This window comes from Rhinolophus sinicus, chromosome 13 (assembly GCF_057876585.1).
Source record: "Rhinolophus sinicus isolate RSI-liver-muscle chromosome 13, RSI-T2T, whole genome shotgun sequence".
Classification (NCBI taxonomy): domain Eukaryota; kingdom Metazoa; phylum Chordata; class Mammalia; order Chiroptera; family Rhinolophidae; genus Rhinolophus; species Rhinolophus sinicus.
The window spans coordinates 62,813,352-62,834,716 of NC_142513.1; the positions used below are offsets into that span (position 1 = coordinate 62,813,352).

The 21,365-nt window shown below is 41.2% G+C and overlaps 1 protein-coding gene across 1 annotated transcript in view; it reads left to right on the top strand.

Moving 5' to 3' along the window:
* Nucleotides 1-20,859, top strand: part of IREB2 (iron responsive element binding protein 2) — a 37,796-nt gene extending 16,937 nt beyond the window's left edge. The window contains exons 6-22 of the mRNA XM_019751230.3: nucleotides 354-423; nucleotides 910-1,093; nucleotides 1,815-1,954; nucleotides 3,870-4,041; nucleotides 5,815-5,915; nucleotides 7,891-8,007; nucleotides 8,929-9,088; nucleotides 9,857-9,992; nucleotides 11,063-11,147; nucleotides 11,491-11,647; nucleotides 11,947-12,071; nucleotides 13,645-13,749; nucleotides 13,839-13,981; nucleotides 14,767-14,914; nucleotides 15,004-15,126; nucleotides 17,025-17,210; nucleotides 17,894-20,859. Of these exons, the coding sequence (XP_019606789.2) occupies nucleotides 354-423; nucleotides 910-1,093; nucleotides 1,815-1,954; nucleotides 3,870-4,041; nucleotides 5,815-5,915; nucleotides 7,891-8,007; nucleotides 8,929-9,088; nucleotides 9,857-9,992; nucleotides 11,063-11,147; nucleotides 11,491-11,647; nucleotides 11,947-12,071; nucleotides 13,645-13,749; nucleotides 13,839-13,981; nucleotides 14,767-14,914; nucleotides 15,004-15,126; nucleotides 17,025-17,210; nucleotides 17,894-18,004 (2,263 nt within the window). The 3' untranslated portion in view covers nucleotides 18,005-20,859. The remainder of the gene's footprint in view (nucleotides 1-353; nucleotides 424-909; nucleotides 1,094-1,814; nucleotides 1,955-3,869; nucleotides 4,042-5,814; nucleotides 5,916-7,890; nucleotides 8,008-8,928; nucleotides 9,089-9,856; nucleotides 9,993-11,062; nucleotides 11,148-11,490; nucleotides 11,648-11,946; nucleotides 12,072-13,644; nucleotides 13,750-13,838; nucleotides 13,982-14,766; nucleotides 14,915-15,003; nucleotides 15,127-17,024; nucleotides 17,211-17,893) is intronic.
* Nucleotides 20,860-21,365: the final 506 nt, after the last annotated feature.

Below are 21,365 nucleotides of genomic sequence, written 5' to 3' on the forward strand. Positions count from 1 at the left end.
CTCCTTTTTTCTTTGTTGGACGTGGGGACTCCAACAAAACTTACTGTATTATTTTTGATATGCTTTTAGCCAAGTCTCAGAGTAAGGCATGTTAAGTACAGTTTGGGACCCTGGTGTGGATGGGGTTTTACTATATCCAGTGAAATAGTGAAGTCCTTGTAATAGCTTTCTAGTGTGTTAGTCAAAGCAGAACTTCCTTGTTGAAAGAAAACAACGGATTCTGAGAAGTCTGGTAAATTGCTGTTCCAAGAATTAAAAAAATATGTGTGTGTGTGTATGAGAACGAAGACTTGGAAACACGGCAGGTCTTTTCTGCAATATGTACGTTTAATGCCAGCTCTTCTTCCTTTTAGACCTGAAACAGTGTTAAAAAATCAAGAAGTAGAATTTGGCAGAAATCGAGAGAGGCTTCAATTTTTCAAGGTAGAAATGATTTGGGGGGAATTTTTATATTGAAATTTATGAAATATTGATAGGTACGTTTTTTAATATCTTTAGATCAGTAGTTTTTAAACACTTCATAGCAGTAGAGCCGTTTGTTCCTTCACATAAAATGTTACTGGAAACGCCAATGTATAAGGAAAGGTGAAAACAGGCTGTAGTTCAGGTGAGCTGGGGGGCGGGGGGGTTTCCCTTCTTCCCATCCCTGTGACTCCTGGGGACACAGTTGGAAATTATCGTTTCTCTGGACTGTTGGAATATTTTTCTTTGACTTAATTTTGATATAATAATCTACAAAATAAATGTGTTTAGGTTTAGTGTTTGCAAATTTGTTTTTAAGCATGTACTATAAACTTTGACCATATTGAACATTGGTAAAATATTGTTAGTGTCAATATTTATATCTTGATAGCACAAATTCATGTAATGTACTAACACTTGGATTTCTTAAATTTACCCAAAACATAGTGGAGTTCAAGAATGTTTAAGAATGTGGCTGTAATCCCTCCTGGAACTGGAATGGCTCATCAAGTAAACTTGGAGTATTTGTCCAGGGTGGTTTCTGAAGGCAAGGACGTCCTCTTCCCAGACAGTGTCGTGGGCACGGATTCTCACATCACCATGGTGAACGGCCTGGGGATCCTGGGCTGGGGTGAGTAAAGGCCGGAATGCAGGGGAAGGCGGGACATCAGAAAGGAATATCTACAGCCTCTGAGGCTCTTTCATCTCCAACAGCAGTAACAAGTGTTTGCGGACAGTGTGGTGTAAGAGAATTTACGGCGTTTGCACAGTTGCCAGCACAGCACCGCCGTGGGCAGTGGTTAGAGTGAGGCTGATGACATCTGTGAAGGTGACGCAGTTACTCTCCTTTTATAGTCCTCAGTGGCTTCTCCTGGCCTCTGCTATAAACCCAAGTTCACTTGCATTTTAGTGTATAAAGCCCTTCACAGCTGGTGCCTCTTTGGCCTTTGGTCACAGCGTCTTAAAGACTGGTCATTTATGCCGAGTGGGCTGTGCTCTCACGTGTCCGGCTCTGCCCTGGCTGTTCCACTGGCAGAGCCATGCTCTCTTACGCAGTGGTTGTCATGACCATTTCTTTGCCCTTGGACTAAGCTGCGTTCTGTTCATACTGTATCTGGAGCGTAGTCCAGTACTTAGCATAATAAATACTCAGTGTTTACTGAATTTAATGCAGAGGTCAGAATCCAGTTTTTTAACCATGTGAGTGGAGTCGTTCTTGTGAGAAGACTCGGGTGCCATGTCCACAGCTCAGTGTGTGAAACTGTAAAATGAGCTCACGAAACACCCCGAACTTACCAGGATGCCATCATGTTTACGTCTGCTGTGCTGATGTGCCCATTTTTTCCTTCTAGGGGTTGGAGGCATTGAGACAGAAGCAGTTATGCTTGGGCTGCCCGTTTCTCTGACTTTACCAGAGGTGGTTGGATGTGAGTTAACTGGCTCATCAAACGCTTTTGTTACATCCATAGATGTTGTTCTTGGCATTACAAAGGTACGTTGGAGCTGGTGGCTGCGTGTCATAGGGGGCGGGGCTCTGCGAGCCTCCTCAGCAGTCCTCGTTCCCATTCTGGTAGTAATAGCAAACACGTAATACTTACTTGGTGCTGGTAAGTACAAGACAGCTGTCGCCATTGTCCACTGGACATGTTACCCCATCGATTCTTCATTACCAGCTGGGGAGATCAGTGAGCTGTTCTTGTTGTCTAACTTCAGTTCTGAGGAAACAGATTTACCATGTACCCAAGGTAACAGGACTAAACAGTAAGTGGTAGGACAAGCATTCAAACCTAGGCAGTCAGCTCTAGGAAAAGTCTAATCTTTAATACTTAATTGAATCACTTGCCCTTTAGAAACTATTATCCTACTGGCTAATACTTTCAAAAATATGGACTGTGGAAATGTAGTGTCAGATTTTTCTATTGGCTGTTCTGACATTTCTTTGTCATATAAAGTATTTTTCTCTGAGTTTTTAAAATGCTGGCTGCATGAGTTCAGTACAAGGAGTGTAGGTTTCCTAGTGAACACCGTTTGTAACACCCCATCCTAAATGTCTGGTGTCCCCAGCTTCGTTTTACTGATGAAGTCACATGTCCCATGTGTAATCCCAGTTGGATCCCAGGGTCTCAGCATTTTCCGTTAGGTTGTAGTCTGAAGGCTTTTAGGCTACTCCGCAGGGAAAGTAAATGTAGTATTGATCCTTCTTCCTTGATTAGAGAAACATTTGACATCTTACAGAAATAATTGATTCATTGTACGGGTCTAAAAGATCAAGAAGTTAAATTGAGAATTACAGCATTATTCCTAAAGGAAAAGAAACATCCCATTATGTTTTTAGAGAAATCAATTCTTTCCTTCAGGCATCTGAGAAATGAATGCTGCTTTTTAGACTCCTCTGGTTATATTTTTTAAAAAGCGTTACATGTCAATTTTTGACATTTTGATTTATTGATACAAAAATTCAATATATGAATGCGTACCTTTATTGAAGGTTACATTTGAGGTCCTGTTGTATTCGTGATCTTTGTAGGATTAATCATGTATTGTTTTTCAAAATGTATATTGTGATCCCTCGTTAACTTTGGTGAAAGCAGAGCTTGGTCTATCTAATCTGTATTCCTCATCCTCAAAAACATACCTGTGAATATAAGGAGACGCCTTTCTCAGGCTTGAGTTTCTACATCTATAAAAAAGAGTTTGGATTACGTATTGCCGCGCACTCTGTGTACGGGACTTAACATTTACAGTTTGGAGGTCGTTTCATTCTTAGTCACCTCCTTAGGTTCGCTCTCTACACTAATCTGAGACCATTTTACAATTTAGAAAAGTGAGCAACTGTTTTAGTTACTTGGTAATAAGTAAGAAAAATGATTTTAGAAGGAATTAAGTTTGCAGCCACATGTTAAAAATCCTATCAAATGGAATTGACCTGTAATTAATGTTGTTATAAATATTTGGACCATTAGTTGGAATTTGAAGAATTGTACAGCCAGTGTATAATTTTTTATTTAAATGCACAGTTTGATCAGTGTACAAGTATTTCATTAAATGTACGATGCCATCAGTGGTTAGAAGCACCATTATTTTACGTACTGCTAGGAAAGAAAAAGGGCTGCCAGCTAACACACACCGTCAAGTCTAAGCTACACCCCGATTTCAGAAACGTTAAAATGGGAATCTTAGCCACTTTGAGCTTGAATCTGAAGCCCTTTTCTACCCTGCCTGTCAGTGACACTGAGCCTGTCTTCTGTTGACTGTTTATCTTAATACCTGCGAACCTACAGTGCGGGGATGTTTCTTACCTTTACTTTCGCCAGTGTTGGCTGAAACGTTAAGTTGTTTAGCTTTCAGAGAATCCGTGGTAATCTTCCTGCTAATTTGTGTGTGTTTCTGTGCATCCCTTTCTGTAGCACCTCAGGCAAGTAGGAGTGGCTGGAAAGTTTGTGGAGTTTTTTGGAAGTGGAGTTGCACAGTTATCTGTGGTGGATCGAACTACAATCGCAAACATGTGTCCGGAATACGGTGCTGTCCTCAGCTTTTTCCCTGTTGACAATGTGACATTAGAACATTTCGGACATACAGGTAAGAAGACAGACGCTCATTAGGACTTGTGTTATGTTTCCAACGTGTCTGAAGTACTTTATGATAAATCCCTGCCTTGTTCTTTAATAGTCATGAAATTACCTTCTTTTGATACTGCGGCTTTCAAGTAAACTGCATCAGATGACCTTAAGAGTGTCCTGTCCGCAAACCCTAGTCCCCTGTGACCCACTGACAGCAGCTTAAAGGAATCACTCAAACTGCTCACCTTTGCCTCACTCTCCCGATGGTGACGGGGGCCTGGTCTGCGTAGGGGTCAGAGGTGGAGTCAGGCTGGAGCACGTCCACCTCCAGGCGGAAGAGGCCGAAAACCGGTGCTCTAGCTAAAGGACAGGAAACACATAATTCTGGGAAAAGCAGTGTAGGGTTACAGGTTCCAGATCTTTTTGTAGCCTGATTAACTGGAAACTTCGGCCAGCCTTCTGTTTACTGACTATTCAATGTAAAACAGAAAGTACGTGCGAAACCAGAATGTGTGGATTTTTCATAAGGCCCCACTTAAAAAGCAGGAGCTCTTTTTGATTTGATGCACTTCTGTTTTTTTAAGAGATCATTGCTGTAATCAAAGATGTATTTTGGGAACATATTCTAGTATTCTCCAGTTTGGGGCAGAGTGTTGTAATTTAATAAGTCAAATAGCAAAATGGATGCCTGGTCATTTGGAGCCTTCAAGGGACAGTCCTCGCAGAACATAGCTTTCCCTAATCTGGGTATTTGGTTGTAGACCATTCAAGAGAGAAATGGTAGAGGTGCCTCGTTTGCACATTAAGATGAGTTAATGCATTAAGAACCTATCACTGTGTGACAGGTTATCCTAAAACATAATGGCGCAAAACGGCAGTAATCGTTTATTGCTGCATGGCTTCAGTGGGTCAGTAATTCAGGGCACAGCTCGGACTGCTTGTCTCGCCTCCTGGTGTCTGGGGTCTCAGCTGTGAGACATGAAAGCCAGGCCTGGAGTCCTGAAGTCTTCTCACTGACACACATGCACATTTGGCAGTGAGTGCTGGCCGTCCCCTGGGCACTCAGCTGGGTCTGTCAGCATGAGCCCCACGGAGCTTTCTCCATGGGACCTGAGAGAGAGAGAGCCCCCGCCGGCCAGAAGTCGCACTGCTCGGGTTCAGGGCAGTGAACATAGGGTCTGCCTCTTGACAGAGGAATGTCACCCACATTGTAACATGGGGTATGTATTGTGCCAATTGTGGGGAAATACAGCCTGCCACCGTCATTTACTTCTCACCAGGCTTATAGATAAGTATCCAGCATCACATGGGAAATTTTCATTGTTAACATCTAAATTCTTCTAATTTCTGAAGATCTTGTTAGATCTCTTTATCTTTCTGCTCTGTGAAACGATTTTTAACTTTCATTTATTTGAATCTTTCATTCTGACTATATTAATGTTGCTTGTTGTTTAGGGAAAGTAATGAATTTACCCTTCATGGGGGTAATAATTTATTTATGTTCAATTTTATGGTTTTTCTTTTGCAAGCAGTGTTTTTTGTAAGTTTTTTAGAACTGGCTCAGTATTTCTGATCTTGTCTGTGATTGAACAACTTTTAAAGGTGGGGCTCTATGTAGTTTATAGAGTTTTTCATAGTAAAATTTTTACTACTGTTGAAAATACAATCAAGTACCAACTTGTAAAGAAAGTGATTCTGAGTACTTAGTAATTTGCCATGTTTATTTCTTGCCCCCATTGGAATTCAGCAAAGTTCCTCACTGCATTTTAATTGTCGTTCATCTTCTGTTTAGGTTTTGACAAAGCCAAACTCGAGACAATGGAAACATACCTTAAAGCTGTGAAATTGTTTCGAAATGACCAGAATAATTCAGGAGAACCTGAATACTCCCAGGTATATACAGAATAACCCATCTGGTAGTGGGTGTGAATTCTGGAGCCTGAGAACCTGGGTTTGAGTCCCGGCTCTCAGATTTACTAGCTACAGAACCCTGGGCAATTTATTTAGCCTTTCTCCTCAGTTTTCTGCTCTCTAAAATATGAAGATAATCTACCTCATAGTATTCTTAAGAGATTAAATACAAAATTATTAGAACAGTTTCAGGCATATAGTAAGTGCTCAATGAATGATAACTATTATTGGTTAACAAATGTTATTTATGACCCTGCTTTGATTTTATTCATTATTTTTCCATAGACTTCTATTACAGTGAATTTTATGACATTTTATCAGGTCTAAATTTTTAATATTTGAAACATAAAATTAATCATTCTAATTTTTTCCTACTTTATGATAAGAGTACTATAATATCCTCCCAAAATAATAATTTTAAGATCTCTGCATCTGTTTAATGTCTATATATATTTTGTAAAACTCCACTTGTGAAAGGGATAAAGAGATATACGGTTATGTGGTCTTAAATGTTAAAGCTATTTAACAACCAAAGCAAATATTTATCTCTTAGAAATTTATGTTTATATTGAAGTAGGTAGAATTCACATTCAGGAAAGTCTTAATAAAATTCATTTTCTGGGAGTGTGTCAGGGTGTAAAACAATTTGGTGTCATGGTCTTGTTAACTGTTCAGCAATTTTTTTGTTGAGAAATACATTTTCTCAGCCAGCTTTATTTTTTTTATGGCATGTATCCCTACCTGACATTATCTGTTAATTTATATGCTTGTTTGCCTGCCTTTCCCCCATCAGAAAACAAGTGAGCTTGGTGAGGACAGAAACAAAACAAAGTTTTGTTTGGCGTGGTATTCCCAGCTCCTAGAACAGTGCCTGGCACGTAGTAGATATTCAGTAAACATGTTGGGTGAATAAATGAATAGGTATATTGAAGGCCAGTATAGAACCCACAGGAATTGAATTTATGTGATACTTTGGGCAAATCTTTGAACTTCTCTGATCGTTCTCTTGTTGCTTTCAGCTCTGTTTATTGAATCTTGTGTTTTGTCCACATCAAAAATAAGACAAAGGAAATTAAATGGAAACATTTTGGTGATATAATAGAACAGAATAAATTTGCCCACTGAAAACCTGACCAAATTAAAAAATAAAACTGATATCCATCAGGTGTTGATTTCAAGAGAAACTCATTCAATTTATACATAACTGGCCAAGACTAGGACCACCAGGGCCCATGGAATGGAAATAAGAAAAACTGATGCTGCAGTTGTTATACTGTCAGTCAGAATAAATAGGGCTCTTCTTAGACAGTGGTGAAAGTCACAGTGGTGAGAAACTGAATTTGAATGGATCATGCCCAAATAAAATGCAGAGGCAAAATGGTAGGAATGCCAGAGCAATGAGTAGAGGCCCAGTTGGGAGGTGGGGTCTTAACAGGATGATTTTTTAAACCAAGGACTAAGCATGGTCTGCATGAGCCTGGCCTCTAGGTGCTCGGGAACCAGGAATGGATAACCCTTTCCCAGTGTCCCTCCAGCACCCTCTGTTGGCCACATGTCACACATGGAAGCTGAGAAAGGGAAAGGCTTGCGAAGCCACCACCGTGGTCACAGCAGGCACAGAGGCAGTGAATGCAAAGCTGGCACGGGCATCTCCTCCGCTAAGACAGTTTATCGTTGTGGGAAAAGAACAGTTGGGAATAAAACAGTTTATATAGGCTGAACAGTTGGTGTTGGGGTGGTTTGCATACCCATCTGCCAGTCTTACTTTCAACAAATTTTCATGTTCCGTAAGTTAGGTGGGGTTTTGAAATCTTTCCTGGGAGGGTGTATTTCACCATTAAAACAAGTTGCATTCAAACCAGTATAAATACCCCCCATCTGCCTCAGAAAGCCGTGCTTGAATTGCAGTGTGTCCTTAGGAATCCTGATTCCCTTTCTTCTTCCTCCCATTTCCTAGGTGATCCAGATTAACCTGAATTCAATAGTTCCATCTGTCAGTGGTCCAAAAAGACCACAGGATAGAGTTGCTGTGACAGATATGAAGAGTGACTTCCGAGCTTGCTTAAGTGAAAAGGTAGGTTCCCTCCTGCCTTCGTGGTGAACACAGCCCCACCAAGGGGGGAGGGACCAGCAGGTGGCCCAGGAACTCAGCGCACGCTGCCTCTCTTTGGAGTGCACACCAGCCGCCCCTCTTCCTCCTTGCCGAGTGCAGAGTGCAGGTCCTCGGATGAGCTTTTTCCCGGGTCCTCTCTGGGGATCAGAGGTCGATTGTGGCCATTCATATTAAAGTTTAAATTAATTAAACTTAAGCTGAAAATTTTAGTTCTGAAGTCACAGGAGCCTCGTTGCAAGTGCCGAGGGCTCCCTGTGGCTGTGGCTTCGTATAGATTTGAGTGTTCACGTCAGCACAGAGAGTCTGGTGGACGGCCCGCTCCAGACCTCGGTGACTTCCCAGACTGCAACTCTCACAGCCTCAGTCCTGCCACTGCCTCTCTTCTGAGATCTAGTAGCTGGCTTTCTTGTCAGAGCTTTTATTTTTATAATTTCTTGACTTTTTTTATTGTGAAAAATACCTGACTTGTACAGAAAGAAAACAGTGTAATGAACTCCCGAGTGTACCTCCCTTCAGCAGTTACCAAGTCTAGCCACGCTTGCTTCATGTATTCTGCACACACACAGAAGCACTTGAGGCAAATCTTCAGGGCCATTTTTAGCCAAAGAAAAGTTTGTCCCATCTCTTGAGAATTGGCTAGAGAGCACAGAGCCAAGTGAGGTGGGTCCCGCGTGGCTGGCTGGGCTCTCTTAGCAGAGAGCTTACCGACACACCAGACTCCTCTCTCCACTCATGTTCATGCCACGACCTTCCACAGCTCTCATAAATGGCACAGTTTTCAGTGTTAAGTCACCAGACGTCAGGAGTCTGCTGTGTTTTCCACCAGTCGTTTTCCTGTAGTGTCCAGAATTTTAGTTTACATCTCCGTGCGATTTTGTGTAGGTTGGATTCAAAGGCTTCCAAATTGCAGCTGAAAAGCAGAACGATGCCGTCTCTATTCACTATGAAGGACGTGACTACCGGCTGTCCCACGGGTCCGTTGTCATCGCCGCTGTTACCAGCTGCACCAATAACTGCAACCCGTCCGCCATGCTGGCCGCAGGTGGGTGGCGGTGTTGGCCGAACGTGGTGTGGCCTGTCACCTTACCTTCCTGTCACCTTACCTTCCTGTCAGAGTCGCCGCCTGCTTCTCAGATTGTGCACGGGGTACCCCTGTCTGTGTGACACGGGAGACTTCCTGAGATTTCCGTTAGGTCTTAAGGGGCCTACGTTTGATTTACGTTATCAGTTTTGTTTTTATTATATAGGAGGTAAATTATTATAGCTTACATATCTTAGATTTAGGCCACATCTGTTTCTTTAGATAATTTAGAAGGACACTTAATTAGCAAATCTCTCGGTGAGCTACTGGGAGTTTACTGAGTGTGTGAAGTAAAACATTGATGTCAGTGAGATCAACTGTGTGTGTGTGGTGCAATTCACTAATTGTGTGAAGTCATAATGTTAAGTTACTATTGGTTTATTACGATCATGGCATTTAAAATGGTTCCATGAAAATCTAGTATATGTGTGCATGATATTATATATCCTTTTTTTCCATTTGTTTGTATGATACTATGTGATCAGGCTGTACCTTAGTAGTTTACAATGTAAAGCCTAGTACATGTACTGTAGTTTTTTGTTTTAAGTGAAACAAATCAGTAGAATAAAGTGGACAAAATTATGATAGTAAATTCATGGGTTTGGACTTTTACCCTAACATGAACCAGAGGTCGACCTGTTTAATAAACCCTTTCTTGCTTCCCACTATAATATGAGTGCAGGAGGGAGAGACACTGCCGTTATAAATCGCTGTTTGTTTACTCTGCAGGCCTTTTGGCTAAAAAAGCTGTTGAAGCTGGTCTGCACGTTAAACCTTATATAAGAACAAGTTTGTCTCCAGGCAGTGGGATGGTTACACATTACCTCAGTTCAAGCGGAGTGCTGCCGTACCTTAGTCAGCTTGGGTAAGTGGCGCTGTCACCCTATTGATACCGGCGTTGAGCAGTGGCTGAAGCTGCTTGTGAGGGCCTGTCATATGCAGACAGAAATGTGCTTGGGTCCCCTTGTCCCTTTGCCATCACCACACACTTTCAGAGGCCTTATCCCTCAGCAAACATTGGTGGGGCATATGCAGTGTGCCAGGCAGTGCGTTGGCTGCAGAGAAAGAGATGTGCTCTCTAGTTTCAGGCTGGAGAGAGAAGACAAACAAGTAAAACCAAGAGCAGAGACAGACAGTGTGAGGGGTGAGTTGTGTGGATCAGCTTTCCGAAAAGAGTGGAGTCCTCCACATTATATTATTACCTAAGTAAATTGTCTTACTTGAGGTTTTATGAGGTTATTCGGTCTATTAAGCATAGGTTAAGTTGTCCCTAAACTTTGAGGAAAAAACTTCTACATTTCTTACATACTCAAAAAGATAATGGATGCTGGCTGTTTTCAGTGTGTGTTTTGGAACATTACCTTAAATAAATCATCAGTTCCTTTGCAAGCCTGATAAATTTTATGTATTGGATTTAGAAGAGCAGCTGGAAGTAAATTTGAAGATTATGTATGTAACTTTTTAGTCCTGTCATCTTGGAGTTTTTGTCAGGGACTTTTCCTGGCTTAGTTCATTGAGAGGTGAGAGCTGGACTCCTGTCAGGGTCCCCATTGCAGTACCTCTCTGGGCCTTTTGTGCTCTCGATGCCTGACAGTTTAAACTCCTTTGGATGGAATACAGCATCACTTTCTTTGAATGGTCCTGTTACATTCCCAGCATGGAGTGCGTGAGGAATTTCCCCGCAGTGTGATAGCTTCCGTGTCAGGCGCAGTTAAGCGGGAACAGCCTCCGCATCCAGCCCCTTCAGTGTGAGGCCGCAGCACAGCGGCCTCAGTGGCTGAGGAGCTGTGACCTGAGCACACTGACGAAGGCTGATCCGTGTGTAGTGTTCTCTGACATCGTCTGGTGGCAGCGATGGGAATGAGAGCTAGCTCTTGCCCTTTCTTGACACGTGTCGTGATGTTCTGTCAATCACATTCATTCTCTGACATGCAGATTCGAAATAGTGGGCTACGGATGTTCCACGTGCGTGGGGAATACAGCGCCCTTATCGGAAGCAGTTCTGAATGCAGTGAAGCAGGTACAGCATGGGGTGGGGGACGTGCACGTGGGTTTCCGTAATGGTCTTTCGTTACGACGGACAGTAGATGCTGATGTGTATATTTCTGCAGTCCTTGCCCCTCTTGGGAAGAGTAACCTGTCCATCTTAAAGGGATTCAAAGGATCACGTTTAGATTCTTGAAGTGATTCCTTCATAGTGTAAGGAATTATTTAGCTTCTTTACAAGACTGATAGTTCTATACCTAATAATTGGTAATATGCTGTTTGGTTATCTTGCCCTTAGAAATGTAATATTTGAGGTTGCTGTATGTAATTATCCAAATTGGTACCATCTTTTGAATTGAACGTATTTTTTTTTTCAGGGTGATTTGGTTACTTGTGGAGTTTTATCTGGAAACAAAAATTTTGAAGGTCGTCTCTGTGATTGCGTTCGTGCCAATTACCTCGCCTCTCCACCCTTAGTGGTAGCATATGCCATCGCGGGGACAGTGAACATAGATTTCCAGGCAGAGCCTCTAGGTACCTTTTCCTTTGTGTACTCACCTGCACGCGCGTCTTTCCCCAAAAGTTGGTGTGTTTTGAAATGCTTCTTAGACCTTCTGTTCTTTGAATTATTGCAGGAAATTTTAACCCTAATGCACAGTTACTTCTGTAGGTATTCATATGAAAAATAGAAAATATACAAGTAATTAATAGTTCTCCAGGCTGCTTAAGCCTGAAGCAGTGCATTTGGTTTCTATGATACGTCTTTGAAAAGATGTGAACATCTTGCAAGAGTTATTTTTTATACTAAATCTCATATTAAAATTTTTAACCAGGTACTGACCCTACTGGCAAGAGCGTTTACCTGCATGATATTTGGCCTAGTCAAGAAGAAGTTCATCAGATAGAGGAAGAACATGTTATATTATCCATGTTTAAAGCGTTGAAAGAGAAAATGGAGGTCAGAATCTGCCTTGTTTCTTAAATAGTTTGATAGCGTCAGTGTTTCATGCATCTTTCTGAATAGAATAAAAATTACATTATTTTGAACACAGTTCTGAATGAGTGATAGTCATTTTGTATCTGGAATCTAATATCTAAGAGATTAGCTTGGGTATTAGAATTGATTTTATTACTTATTAGAAACATACAGCAAGCATTTATATTTGGCATCCTGAACATGGGGATACTTCGTAGAAACTGCCCATGTTTGTCACATTCAAATGGTTCAAAATTCAAATGAAGTGCAGACAATGAAATCTCCCTCCCTTCCATCCACTTCTCTCCTTTAGAGGCAGCCAATGATGTCAGCTTCTTAAGTGTCTTCCAGAGATGTTTTGTGTTTTGTGCACATGTAACCAAATACATACACTTTTCTTTAAGAACAGAGAGTGTAAAAATGAGGACAGATTGGGTATTTATTCATTTAACAAATATTTATTGAGCACCTGCTATGTGTGTGGTGTGTATTGATGAACAAAACACAGACTTTTCATGGGGAGAGGCCGACAGTGAACAGTACGTAGAATAACTAGGTAAATTATACAGTATGTTAAAAAGTGAGAAGCTCTATGGAAAAAATTAGACCAGGTTAAAGAGAACTGGTTGTGCAAAATTTGGGGAGCAAATTGCAGTTTTATATATGACGGTTGAAAACTCGGCATTTGAGCCAAGTTTTGAAAAAGGTGAACAAGTTAGCCACGTATCTGGACAAAGAGCAGGACTTTCCAGGCGGAGGGAACAGTGTTGAGGCTGTAAGGAGGGGAACTGAACGAGGGCAGTGTGGCTACAGCACCGGAAATAAGGGTGGTGGTAGAAGTGACAGCAGAGAGAAGTGGAGGTCCAGGGTTCCTGTGGGATTTGAGGCCGTTAGGGAAATGCAGTCTTTTACTCTGAATGACGTGGGATGGGGAGCTGCCGAGAGGAGTGTCATAACCAAAAGGATTGCTCTTTGCATTGAAAATATATTGGGGAGCCAAGGTTGGGTAAAAAGGACAGAAGCAGGAAGACCCGTTGTAGTGCATATGACAAGCACCAGTGGGATGGCAGTGGCCAGTGAGCAATGGTGAGGTTTGAATATAGTTTGAAGGCAGGGCTAATTGGCATAGGACAGTTATAACAGATACATTGGAAAAGAGCAGAGGTTTCCCCAGGGTCGTACCCTTACAGATTAAGTGATAGCATACCTGCAACATACTTCATCTCTCTTGAGCAACACGTGTTGATCTTTCTAAATTCTTTAGCTTTTTGTTGGATTCTGTGAAGTCCTTTATGTTCAGTTTACGTTGAAACTTAACTCGTAGCGTGTTCCTGAAAATCTGGTGCCCAGATTTGATGATCAAATCCTTATTCATTCTGTCCAAAAATGTCATGATTTTTTTAGAATGCACTCTCAGCTCTCTTTCCAAATGGATGACTTTTTTTTTTTCATTCTAACCTAAGGACTATTTTATTCCCTTGATTATTTTCATAAGCCTCTTTTTCTGACTCCAGTTTATTTTTCTTTTGGTTTTCAACCCAAACCATATTCACAGATGGGAAATAAACGGTGGAATTCCTTAGAAGCACCGGACTCAGTTTTGTTTCCATGGGACTTAAAGTCCACTTATATAAGATGTCCTTCATTTTTTGATAAGCTTGTGAGTATGGTTTTACTGTTCAATCTTTAAAGATTGTTAGGAAATAAAAGTTTCTTGAGTTCAGTGTCTTCCGCTTCTCTACTTTTCAGACCAAAGAGCCAGTCGCACTGCGGCCAATTGAAAATGCTCACGTCTTACTACACCTGGGAGACGCTGTCACCACAGACCACATATCACCTGCCGGGAGCATTGCCAGGAGTAGTGCTGCGGCCAAGTACCTGACAAACAGAGGGTGTGTGCGTGGGCTCTCGGGGTCTCTGCATGTTCTCTCGGCTTAGGAGGCTCCCACATCCCGTGACACGTGCTGTCACGTGGTTCTAACCATCCTCCCATTGTTGGAGCACGAGATTTAAATGTGTGCTCTGTGGGCTGAACCATGTACATACTTGAGGCTCGCTTGATCCGTATCAAATCAGAAGACAAACGTTATCCAGCCCTAGATGTGGCATGTGGTTTATAAGAATACAGGGGGCCGGGCAGCGTGGATGCCGCCAGCACAGCCTTGATATAGAAAGGGGTGGAGCACGGGAGGGGCCAGAGACAGAGACCTTGGCTCAGCTGAATGGATTCATGGACCGTGTTTGCATCCTGATTTGAATAAGCCAGCAACAAAAGAAGTCTGCAGAAAATCAGGAACGTTTGAATTTCAGCTGGCTATCTGATATTAAAAAATGGTGATTTCTTTTTGTTTTGTTTTTGCTTTTTAGTTATCAAGGTAGTATTTTTTCAAACCCTGTGTCTTTTTGAGAAATGTGCTAAAACATACATAGTGAAAATATGACATCTGAGTTTGCTTCGTAAGAGTCTAATGGGGGTGATTACAGCAGGAACAGAGTCCATGAGTCACTTAGTATCACTTAGTGACAGGTGCCGGGGCATCCACTGCTCTCTTTGTTCCACTTTTGTACATTTTGAGATTTCACATAATAAAAAAGCGGTTTTAAATAAGCTTTACAATTCAGTAATGTGTGATTATTTTCCATCTGAATTGAAAACTGACTTGCTTAACTCTCGTAGCCTTACCCCTCGTGAATTCAACTCTTACGGAGCCCGAAGAGGTAATGATGCCGTGATGACGCGAGGCACTTTTGCAAATATCAAGCTTTTTAATAAGTTTATTGGAAAACCAGCTCCCAAAACAATTCATTTTCCATCAGGACAGACGGTAAGGATGTATGCAAAGTATATACAAACGCAATTGCTAATTAAATCAAAATTTGTATTAAAGACTTTTGTGTTTCTTTTCATCTACAGCTAGATGTATTTGAGGCTGCAGAGCTGTACCAGAAAGAAGGTATCCCACTGATTATTTTAGCAGGAAAGAAATATGGTTCAGGAAATTCAAGGGACTGGGCTGCCAAAGGACCATATTTGCTGGTATCGATTCTTAAATTTTATTTTCTTAAATGTCAGAGTTTTAAATATTCCCTTTGTCGGTAATATCCTATCAAAGTTTATTTTACTCATTTGGATTTTTTATGCTTTTTTGGATCTCATAATATTTGGGGGCCTTTTTAAGTGATCGTACATACTTTGTAGTAATCTAGTTGCATTAATACTCTTGATTTTGATTTGAAGTACATCAGTCTTTTCTTACTTGAAGAAATCAATATGGTGGAGGGAAAGGAGATTCTGTCTTGAACTATGCTTTATAATAATACTAACTTGTACCCATTGGTGGTTTTTCTTGCCCCCTTTTAATTTTATTTTCTCTGATTTGCTCCATCAGGGGTTAACAGACTCAGAGATAGTGGGCCAAATTTTACCTTTATTTTCCTAGACAGTTGATGGTGGTGTCTGGCTGTCTGCCAGGAAGACATTACTCCTGAGGCTGTTTGTTTGTTAAGAGCAGTAGGGGATCTGCTGGAGAGAACGGTCATGTGACATGTGCCTTCTGCCGTCTCAAAGTCACAAGTGCTTCTCTTTGCATTGTAGTTGTGAAACGGCTGGCCACACACCACCCTCAGAGCTGTCATAATCATACAGACTTCATTCTTTTTGAGTCTTTAATCTCCCCCCCTTAAAATGTAAATACTCTGAGGAGTTGTAGAAATAAGCCGAATTCTCTCGTCTTTCTGAGATAGTAATTCGAAGTGTTGGAATGTTAATTACAGGCATAGGTGTTCTTTTCCCTTTCCTCGTGGCTAGTGAGCCTTGGCTGTGTCCATTCAGTTAGAGATAAAAAATTGGCTGCAAGGTGTGGGTATGGGCTGATTTTGTCAGTGAGTGAGCCTTCCTAGAGATGATTGGCTGATACGCTGCCTTTGTCACTGTGAGAGCCTGTATGTCATCTGTTTCCTCTGAGACTGTTCAGCTTCTCCCAGGGAGGAGACCCTTTCGGAGCACAGGCTTCAACTTACTGCCTCAGTACGTTTCCAAAGTATTCTCACCCCAGCCTTCCCTTATGCCCGGGGTTCCTCGCCCGGAGCACCCATTCTTAACAGGCTGATAGCACTCCCAGGGGTGAAAATCAGTGGGTGGGCATTAAGAAAGCTTCCTCTTCTCATGTATAAAGCACAGATATACACACACGTATAGTATATAAACAGGTGTGCAGTATTTATGGCATTAAAATTTCGGGGGTGGGTAATGAGGAGGAAGATGTGATTGGGGGGAATGTCTAAAGGCTCCCTGGGGGACAATGCTGTTTTAAAAAACAGTTGAAAAACATGGTTCTGCAGGCTCTCTAGCTTATTTTCTCCGGAGAATAAGCCTTTATGTTCTGGAGCTCTTTTGCTGTTCATGGGTTCTAACCAGTACCGTGTTCCAGGAAGCTCAGGCCTCTTGTAGGTTCTGCGCTGCACACGGACTAGGCCTCGGCCTTGCTCTCTAGGTTCAGGCGACCATCCTGCATGTTGTCTGCCAAGTCCGTCACCTGCTCCTCTTCCAAATACTTATGCAGTTCGCTTCTCCTGTTCCCTCGGTAGCTAAGGGGTTGCACCTCCTCTGTCCCTTTATTTTACTGGCATTTCAAGAGGGCGTGTTGATGAACACATGCGTTAGCTCCACGGTGATTCAGCAGAAAGCCTCCTGAGCCCCCACCGATAGAGCCCTTGCTGTGTGGCAGAGGGGCAGCTACAAGACTTCAGGAAACTACTCACATCCAAAAAACTCTAGAAGACGTCTGTAAATTGATACATCATTGACCGTTAGTATGGAGTATTAGGTTAAAAGCTTTTACAGAAAGACCAAAAGTAGAATTTTTTTCCTTTAAAATGCTAAATAAAGCAACTTTCAGAGGTGACTGGAGTAAATAAAATGCATATTTGTTACAGGGTGTGAAAGCTGTTTTGGCTGAAAGTTATGAAAAAATTCATAAAGATCATTTGATCGGAATGGGCATAGCCCCACTTCAGTTCCTTCCGGGAGAAAATGCAGATTCCTTGGGCCTCTCCGGCAGAGAAACATTTTCTTTAACATTTCCTGAAGAACTGTCTCCTGGAGTGACATTAAGTATAAAGGTATCTCTCAAATTCTCAGATACTACGTGGTTGTGTGCTGTGTGTTCCCATGGATGGTTCTAAGTTGAATAAAAGCAATTACTGTAAGTTGCATACTAACGTCAGGTAGTGACATGAAACTGTAGTTTAAGTTGGCTGTTTCCTATGTTAACACAGTTTTCTGAGGAAAAGTAGAACACACTGGACACTAGTCCAGAAAAGGAAAGACACGCACAGTCACATGTGTCAGCTGCCTTTTCCTGCCTGGTTGGCAGCTCTTTCTTTTCTGATGTACTTTTGACCCGGGCATATGCACCGCTCTAAAGAGACGGCAGAGTCAAGCATTCACGTTTAGAATAACACAGACTTACAAAAGAAAAAAAGGAAAAGAATAGCAGATATTAATGCAATGCATATTTAATAAAGTGGACATGAGTAGTGAGTATAACTTCCCTGATTAATAAGTCAGAGTCTAAGTTGCTTGATTTCGTGTTGTAGGTGTTGTTACCATTCAGAATTAGGGATGAAAATACCCATTTCCTACTTAGCTGTGAAGCCCGTGGGTAGGTATCTCAGATGGTTTTCACACAGGAGAAAGGCTTCTCAGAGTATGTGGCCAGTGTAATCACTGAGTATGAGGAGAAATGGTCTTAACCACTTTGAAGATGTTACCACTCACGGGAGATGTTTTTGTTTGTTTAAAGACAAGCACTGGAAAAGTGTTCAGCGTGATCGCTTCATTTGAAAATGATGTGGAAGTAACATTGTTCAAACACGGAGGATTATTAAACTTTGTGGCCCGAAAATTCTCATAGTGTCTGCTCACCGTGGATACTTGCCTAACTGATAACTGCAAACAAAGCCTTTTGTGCTGGACCCAGGAATCGTCCCCAGGAGCTGCAGACAGGCCCAGATGCTCACGCATCTCATCCACGGATGTAAATGACTGTGAATCAACATCGTGACAGAAATGAAATCTTCTTGATTCTACATAATACATGAATGGTGCTATTAACATTGCTAAAATCAGCGTGTGGAGTGTGTTGTGGAAGAGACCTGTAAGTATGGGGGGATATTTTATCAGACCGTTTTGTAAATAAAGGCAGAATTTGAACTTGTGTTGAAGATTCTTATATGAATAACCTCCCTGAAGTTGTCTGTTTAGTTTTGCACCTATAAAACTGTATACTACTGTTTGTTGGTTTAAGTAGGAGATTAAAAGAAGCCAGATTAGGCCCTGAAATTGTGGGCATTGCAATCTGATTGATAAGTGGACTTTGAAATAGATGAATTCCTTTTCAGAACTGTGCTGGATGGAGTCGGCATTCTTAGTTTGTAACATAAGCCAGGGTTCCTCTATGTGTCTGTCTTGACTGCAGGGGATAGGATCTGCCCCAGACACAATCATTCTGTCCGGTTCAGCAAGGTTTCCTCCACTTCTGAAGATGGGCCACCACAGAATACAGCTGATGCTGTAGCACCACATATCAACAGCTGGCCTTCTCTTAGTTGGGTTAGATTCTTTTTCTCACCTGGGTGGTACTGTAATTTCCTGTAACGAGGCATCAGTAACCGAAAGTCCACGTTCATTTCGAGTTGCTAAAGAGAACTTTAATCATTAAACACTAAAATGATTTCCTCTAGACTTTTAAATGGTCCACCCTACATTATGTGGTTGCTCAACCCTAAGCATTTTCAAATGTTGGTTATTTCGTAATTATTTAGGTTGATTTCTTGTCATTTGGAATCATTATTTTACCTGAGGTGCATGATTTTATTAACGGTGTAACGTTTTTGTTTTAACATCAAATGTTGCCTATCAGGATAAAACACTTTGTTGTTGCTGAGCACCATATTTTCTCTAGATGTATGTCTGTTCACCACCGTGCATCTCTGTCAACAAGAAGTTGGGCGACTTCTAAGAAAAAGGTTGGATAATTAAGTCCACAAAGGCCTGTGCCCTTTTTTAATTGAGAAATTAAACTTAGCAGGCAAAAGATTTATTGTAGGGATTTTTTTCACAAGAAGATCTTCATGTGACCAAATTAAGTTGCTGCAATTCAGAATTAGCTCACATTGCACAGAGTAAAGGATGATTTGTTTTAAGCTAAAATGCTGATACTACCAAACCAGTGGGTAAGAACCACTGAGACCCTTGCACATAATCAGTCACACAATCTTTTGAAAATATTCTGCAGATAATATGTTTAGACAATTAGATGGACAAAATGATTTGACAAAAATTAATTTCCCCTTTTTATTTAAATCTTTAATAAATATTTTCTGTGGTACTTTGAAATCATAGTGTGTTCTTGATATTTTATTACGGTGTATCTGTCAGTGCATGTATATTTAATTTACATGAAAACATGAGTTAGGGATGGAGAATTTCTAAGTGGAATGTTAAAAGACCTGTGATATGCTTTGAGGAAACGATAGTTCCAGATTGGGGAGGGGGCATTGATATTATTTTTAAGCATACTACAATACATAGTCTGTACATCACAAACAGCTGACCAGGGATGAAGGTGACAAAGCCAGCTAGCTATGAATTAAGCACTTAAATTTCCAGTCTGCCTAGTCCAGTAGTAGTACAAGCAAACCTTGTATTTCAGGAACAGAATCAAGGTTCTCTTAATCTCATGTTTATATACAATGAACCAAAAAGCTTGGTAAGCATGGTTATCAGTTGGGGAGGAGAGTCGTGGATGTACGTCCCAGCGTATACCTTATAATTCTGCCTCTAGCCAAATAACTGTGTTTGCACAAACGTGGCATCTGTTGGTTGTATTGTTTTATTTATCTTCTTTGTTAACTATATCTGGGTATTTTGTGTTTAAAAAACAAATATTGTGGAAAGGAGTTCAATGGTTACAGAAGAGAAGAAAAGCAATGCTGTAAACTTGGGGTACGTTATACTCCATACAGTTGCCATATTTCATGCCTTTGGATTTTGTTACTCCTGTAAAGTGAAATCAATGGAAATGTCATCCAGCCACCGAATTGCCATTATTACACCTGAAAAGTTTCCAGGATGACAGTTACCATCATTTCCTGTTTTGTCTCCAGATATCCAAGGTGATACTTGAATGAGCAGTATTAGAATCCTTTTAGCCAGTTTGCTCAGTTTTTCACTGGTGATCAGACTTCAGTGGTACCAAAGGGGGAAAGTACAGCTAAGACCTAAATCAGAATCCTCATCATTTGCGTATACTCGTTATGTGGTGTCGTGTGCGTCACCTTCTCAGTGATGCATGCGTGACAGGACAGGGAGAAGTTATGTGACTGACACTTTTCTGTGGTGAAGGAAAAGACACCTTCCTTTCTGCCTTTCGGTTTAGGTGAAGGTACTAAGATTCTGGGTGTTGCCTCTGTCTTAGTTTGATGTGGAGTAATAAGGAGAGGGAAAGAAGAGGGACTTCGGCTTCTTCAGTGGCCTTCACCTAAATTGTGAGTGCCCATGTGTCTATCAATTTTACACGTAACATGTATCTCACTTAACTACAAATCATTGTCAATTATTTAAAGCCAACCAAACAGTGTAACAGTTTTAAGTTCAATGTTAAGTATTGTATAGAAATATATCGGAGGCAAAGTTCAGTTGATGACAATTGTGTATATGTTATTGATGCTGTAAATTATTTTTAATAAAGAAAATTGTATTATCACACATTTGACTTATTAGAAAGTAATTTGTAGTAATTGAAAATAAAATACTGTAACTTAAAAAGAGAGAGGATGACATCCAGAGATTTCCAACATGTTATCTAAATGTCTGGACATGAGTTATTCCCAATATGACCGTCAAAATGTGGACCATGGTCATTCTCATCACTGCAGTCAGCTAGTCCTTTCTGTTGTACGGCCAGTGAGAATGAAAACCAAGGTATAAGTCTGAAAGACAGCCTTGAGGGAACAAGTAAAGTGGAACACAATTCAGGGGTCATCCCAGCAGGTCTTATATTCATGGAGTCACTAACCTTTTACCCAAAGCTGATGGGTCCCTTGTACAAACAGCATGAAACTGGGCGAACACTTCTTGACTGTTCAAGAGATGGGGACTGCTGTGCTGGGCCACCCATCCCGTTGACTGAAGTTGAGTGGTAAGCTAGACTTTCTTTCAAACTGAAGTCTGCCTGCTGCTAGCTAACACCTACTGATTCTGCTGCTCCCTAG